This window comes from Adiantum capillus-veneris, chromosome 4 (genome assembly GCF_014529385.1).
Source record: "Adiantum capillus-veneris isolate H3 chromosome 4, ASM1452938v2, whole genome shotgun sequence".
NCBI lineage: Eukaryota > Viridiplantae > Streptophyta > Polypodiopsida > Polypodiales > Pteridaceae > Adiantum > Adiantum capillus-veneris.
Window position 1 is genome coordinate 11,573,946 of NC_140934.1, and position 5,775 is coordinate 11,579,720.

A 5,775-nucleotide genomic window follows, 5' to 3' on the forward strand; every position below is an offset into this window, starting at 1 on the left:
CTACGTACTTCTTACGATTTATCTTTATGTAGTTTTGTACTGCTAATTATGTTAGCACTCCATAGAAATCTTCTATTCTTTCTTTGCATTCTCTTAGCAAAGGCGGGTAGTTCACAACTAGTTTCATGGCCTTGCACATGGCTTTGTTCATGAGCAATAGGCTAAGTCCTTGTGTATGGTAAAGAGCAAGGAGCCTAGATGCTCAAACATTGGAACAAAGAAGAAAGAGGATTATGGCATTTAAGTATCATGTTGATTTGATGCATGGTCTTGGATGTGTGTTGACTTGAATGTGAGCGTAGAGCTCATGGTTGGCTTGTTTAGGCTTGAAAAGGGCCAAGGAAGGATGGTGGTGTCCTGTACCCTGGCTGAAGCAAAAATATGGCCAATGGTTAGTCAGAGTGTGTTCAAAATTGGGTTTCTAACATGCGAGAAATGTAGGTGGCATAGACATACAATTAATTGAAAGGGTATGTAGCCAAAATGAGGGAATTTGCCTTGGTTGGGGTTATAATATAGCTAAGTAGCAAAATCGTTATCCAAAATATCTTGGGCATTGCAAAGTCAAGAGTTGGGGTTCTCTTCATGTGGAAAATTCTCATGTGCTATGGATTGGAGTCAGAGCCAATTGATTAAAAGTGTTTAATACACATCCTCTCTAGCAATCATCACATCATGCCACCTAATTGTTATAGTCAATATGTAGAGTCGGCCACCATGATCTAGATTGAAGGATAATTTTAGAGTCCACTTTAGCTAAGAAATTTCAAGGTCCTATACTTCAATGGGCCCATTCCAAAACTTCTAGATATGACTCCTAGGACACACAATCTCAAGTGCTTTGTCTAGGCCTAACTGGTCGAGTTGGTCTCTTATTTCTAGATTCTCTAATTGTATTGCATTGTTTAGCCTTAGATTGTCCATTTTGAGAGTTTTATACTTGATGTGTTGATATACATGCATCTTATAGTGATGCAATTCTATAGGATGGTCAACTGTTGAATGCTTTTTGAGTGTGGCTACCTGACATCCACTACGTGCATGCACATGATAAAGGAAATATTTGCTCCAAACATGGGGCATCAATGTCCTTGGAATTTTAACGTCTATACCATTTTCTATGGTGCTAGATGTTGGCCACAAGATAAAACAAGTGTTGCTCTTAAAAGAGCTACATATCCATTTGGACAAGGGATATGCTATGTAACCATCTTTATATATCTCCCCATGGCACACATCACGCTCTCTCTTTTTCTCCCTTGTTGGCATCCCTCACCACACCACACCACATCTCTCTCTCTCTCTCTCTCTCTCTCTCTCTCTCAGTGGAGAGAGAGAGAGAGAGAGAGAGAGAGAGAGAGAGAGAGTTTGCTATCGTTTAGAGCGGTGGTGTGTATGAGGGAGAGGTACATGGACGTGGTAAATCAAGAGTATACTTCGGTTCGCTTGTCAAAAAATAGAACTTAATGAAATCAAACTCTACCACATCTTGCACTATACCATGATCATCTACGTAATTGAACCATACTTGATAGTTTTTCCTCAAACCATAATCAAAATCAAGAAAGGAGTAATTGAACCATATAATTAAAATTCTTCCTCGATCCATAATTAAAATCAAGCAAGGAGTTTGTCTGTAGAGAGGGAGAGGGATAGAGGAGTACATTCTTAGATGTCTGTCAAGCTACATAAATTTCAAGATTCAATGTATGCCAAGCTACATAAATGTTGCACTATCCACAGTCCAATGCGACGCACACTTTGTCCAAGGCGTCGAGGAGAGAGACCCAACACATACATCTCTATCCTCCAGCCGGGACAACTATCACCATAAGAATAACGTATATTAAGTGGGAGTTGGTCCCCCACCTCCTGAATACTCGCATAGGCATGGCCATTATCACGGTCAATATTAACTTTAATGTGATAATATCCCTGCAGGCCATCAATATGATGGTAAACACCCAACAAAAAATACCGTCAATAATAATGGTTCTTGTTTACAAAAACATACTTAATGTTAAATCTTAAACTACATAACAAAAAAATATAAACCATTTTCAATAAGTCTCATTCTACCGTACCGAACAACTTCAAAGTCTTCAATGATGCGAACAACATCATCAGCATGTAAAGGCCCTCTCCAAAACCAGGATCTATAACACATTGCATAACTCATATGAACTTTTTTGCAAAATAGTTGATTATCATAGACAAAGCAGTTAATTACCATAGACAAATGATGGTGGTTGCATGTGCATGCATATCATTGTAGAGTGGTTAGCCATCTCTAACCAAACAAAGATAAATAAAATAAGATTTTCAAGCTCTCTTAAAAATAAACTTAAACATATATTCTTCAAAAAATAATAAAGTGACATGCAATTAGCCTTAGCCAGTAAACTCACCATTAATTACAGAGAGAGTCATGCCACAATCCTTCCAAATTTCCATTGTTTCATTTTGATGTGCAAGTGGTAAACTCATGAATATTATAAAAGTAAACAATTACCTTGTTCTTGATGGATTTCGATCCAAAAAACATAGTATTGAAGTCAAATGAAGAGAAAGGTAGATATTATCATTTTGAGAAAAAAATATAGCTCAAGGTCAATCCCATTAAACAATTAATTAAGACATCACATGTAATCGTGTAAGAATACAATAGAGACGTTTTTTCACCTCTAAGGCATGGATAACCCAATGTCTTAGATTGCAATTGCTTAGAGTCGATGCAACAAAACATTGCACTCCCACTTTGAGAAAAATAATAGCATGGAAGTTGGAGCCTTACATTGGCATTTTGATGAAAAATGATGTAAAAGAGGATGTCTTGCATATACAAAATCAATATTCCATTTGTGCATGCTTACCCTACTACGTTTGCAGCGTGCAACACTTCTTTGAATACAATATTTGGAGTCCGAATCAACTCCGCTTCATTATCATCCTTGACCACAACCTTTACAGAAATGGAGGTTCGCACACGTGACATTACCACATATAACTGACCATGTGAAAAAATGGCTCCTGCCAAATATAATCCCAAGAGGCCCAATGTCTATCCTTGTGCTTTATTTATGGTCATTCCAAATGCCAGCCTTATAGGAAACTATCGGCGCCTCATTTGGTCAGGTAGTCCTTGAGAATTTTCAGCAATAAAATCTATCCTTGGAAGAAATACTCGGTCTCCAAAGTTAGAGCTTGTGATTATCTCTACCTCTATAACTCTTTGATGAAATTGCCTACATATTGACCTTGTGCCATTACAAAGTCCCCTTCTGGGATCCAAATTGCACAATAACATGATAGGAGCATTTTCTTTTGGGCACAATACATGTGGTGGATATCCTCCACCTAAATCCAAGCTATTCAAATATTCAATTGTATACAGAACACTGCTCTCTTCTGATTCACATAGAGAGTCTGCACTCAAATACTCTCTATAATTTCCACACATCTTGTGTAGAGCATAATCATCGACCATGTCTACATCCTTGATGCAAGGTGCAAGGACTCCCTTATCTTTAAACAATCCTACATAATCCTTGACTCTCTGAATATCTCCATAGATACTCTCAATAAGATATGGTAAATGGTTTCTTTGAAGTAGAATGCTCGTAGTCAAAGTGACATTGTCAACAATTCCCGCATCATGTATATTCCCATTACCAATATCAAGAACCCATTGAGAAAAAAAATTCTCAGCTACATCTGTCATACAATTTTGCACACGCATATTCCGAGTGAGCCTTAATATTATTGTGTGTCTCCAAATGTACGAATGACACAATGTCACATTCACAATATCTGCTCGACTACCTTTGCGTACAACTAGTAGAATTTGCCTAAAGTCACCTCCAAGCAAAACTACCTTTACACCAAACAAGCTATCTATTTGTAAAACATCTCTAAGTGTCCTATCTACTGCCTCAAAAGCATGCCGATGAGTCATGGCTGCTTCATCCCATATAATCAAAACTGCTCTTCTCAATAATTCAACAAGTCGGCTGTTCACTTTTATATTGCATGTTGACTAAGAATTTAATTCTAGAGGAATCTTAAACCTTGAATGTGCAGTTCTTCCATTTTTAAGGAGCAAAGATGCAATACCAGATGATGCACATACCAACGCTACCTTACATTCACCTCAAAGACGTGCAAACAATGCATTATAGACATACGTTTTTCCAGAACCTCATGGACCATCTAGAAAGAAGATACCCCCTCCATCTTGCTCAACTGCTTGTAGCACACAATTGTAAGCATCACGTTGGCCATTGTTTAAAGACCTTTCCATCTGTTCTGCCATACTATATTGTTCAGTAGTGTCATACATGGTTTCTTCTGCTAACACACTACTACTACTACTTAAAGACATAAAACTTTGATCAATTGGAGGCATTCCGGGATAGTTAGAGAGCCTTTTACCATATTGTTGTAGCAAAGAATGCAAATTACAAAGTGCCCGACTTTTAGCAACTTCTTGTCGAACTCTTGCATCGAGTACACGCATGTTTAAAGCATATGCATAGTCTTTAGAAAGCTCAACAAAAAACCTATCCCACAATGTCCTTGGCATAATGGCTCACATTATACCAATATAATAGCAAACAATTGGCGCAATTGCAATTCAGTTTGAAAAGAAGAGGCTTCTTCCAAGCATGTGATCCACTCCTCGTCACTTTGCAATAACCCTCTAGCATTGCAAACCTCTTTGAATGTAGCATAAACATGTCCTTCATATGTTCTCAAGTCGTCATAACATTTGCATCCCTTACATATGGTTAGCAAAATTCGTAAATAGTAAACATCTCCGGCAGTGTGGACAATGTTGTACATTCTTCCAATGGTATCTCCTAACTATCTTTGTGTCCACTATTTTGTAGTCTTGTTCCAGACCCACATAGTAGGAAAGTCAGCATATGTTAGTATATGGGCCTCGGGATGATTTTGGTTTACGACAAACCACTCAGTGTGACTGTTGTCTTCTTAACTTCATTGTTATTTACTAACTCTGCCAAATCATCTGAATCTTGAAAATTCACAGTATTTTGATTAGGAAGATGAACTTGCAATCTTTGGATATCAGGTTTCTCTTCATGCATGTCAAAACCATAAATTCACCAAATAGCTTCAAATACAGAAACATATCATGCATCAAGATAACTCTTAATTTCGTCAAAAACACCTTCATCATCACGAAAGCACCACAGTGGCTCGATCATAGCCCTTATAGACATACTTGTACTAATACTTGACATAAAAAATGGTCGAGCAAATCTCAACATTGATGTGTGCTTTATATCTCAATGATAAAAATGGGTTGTATGGAACAACCCATCTGTTGTCTAGTTTGAAATCTCTTAATTGAACAAAACTTCCATTATCTCATCTCATATACATAGGATATCCACTTTCATCCACATTTGTAGCGATGCTAAATTTGCATGGATATTTAAACCTACATTTTCCATTGACCATACATGGAGCATTTGAATTCAAGGGACCACGTGGTTCGTGAATATTGCAACGAATAATCACACTATGCAACTCTGGAAATAACTCTTTGTCTGGGAGCTCAGTGCACACCAACTTATTATAGTAAGATACTTCCATTGGTTTATACTCAGAGGCTAAAATCAACAATATGTGTGCATGTGGAAGACCTCGCTTTTGAAACTCGATCACACATACATGGCCTACAACATCTCCAAAGACAGCCTTTTTGATGAGCAACTGCATCATGTCTTTGAACTTTTGATAGAATACACG

The 5,775-nt window shown here is 37.6% G+C and overlaps 1 protein-coding gene across 1 annotated transcript; it reads right to left on the minus strand.

The window, feature by feature from the left end:
* Positions 1-3,112: 3,112 nt before the first annotated feature.
* LOC147458706 (uncharacterized) lies at positions 3,113-3,955 on the minus strand. Its single transcript, XM_086511498.1, has one exon. It carries the CDS (start codon positions 3,953-3,955, stop codon positions 3,113-3,115), a length of 843 nt encoding a protein of 280 aa, XP_086367624.1.
* Positions 3,956-5,775: the final 1,820 nt, after the last annotated feature.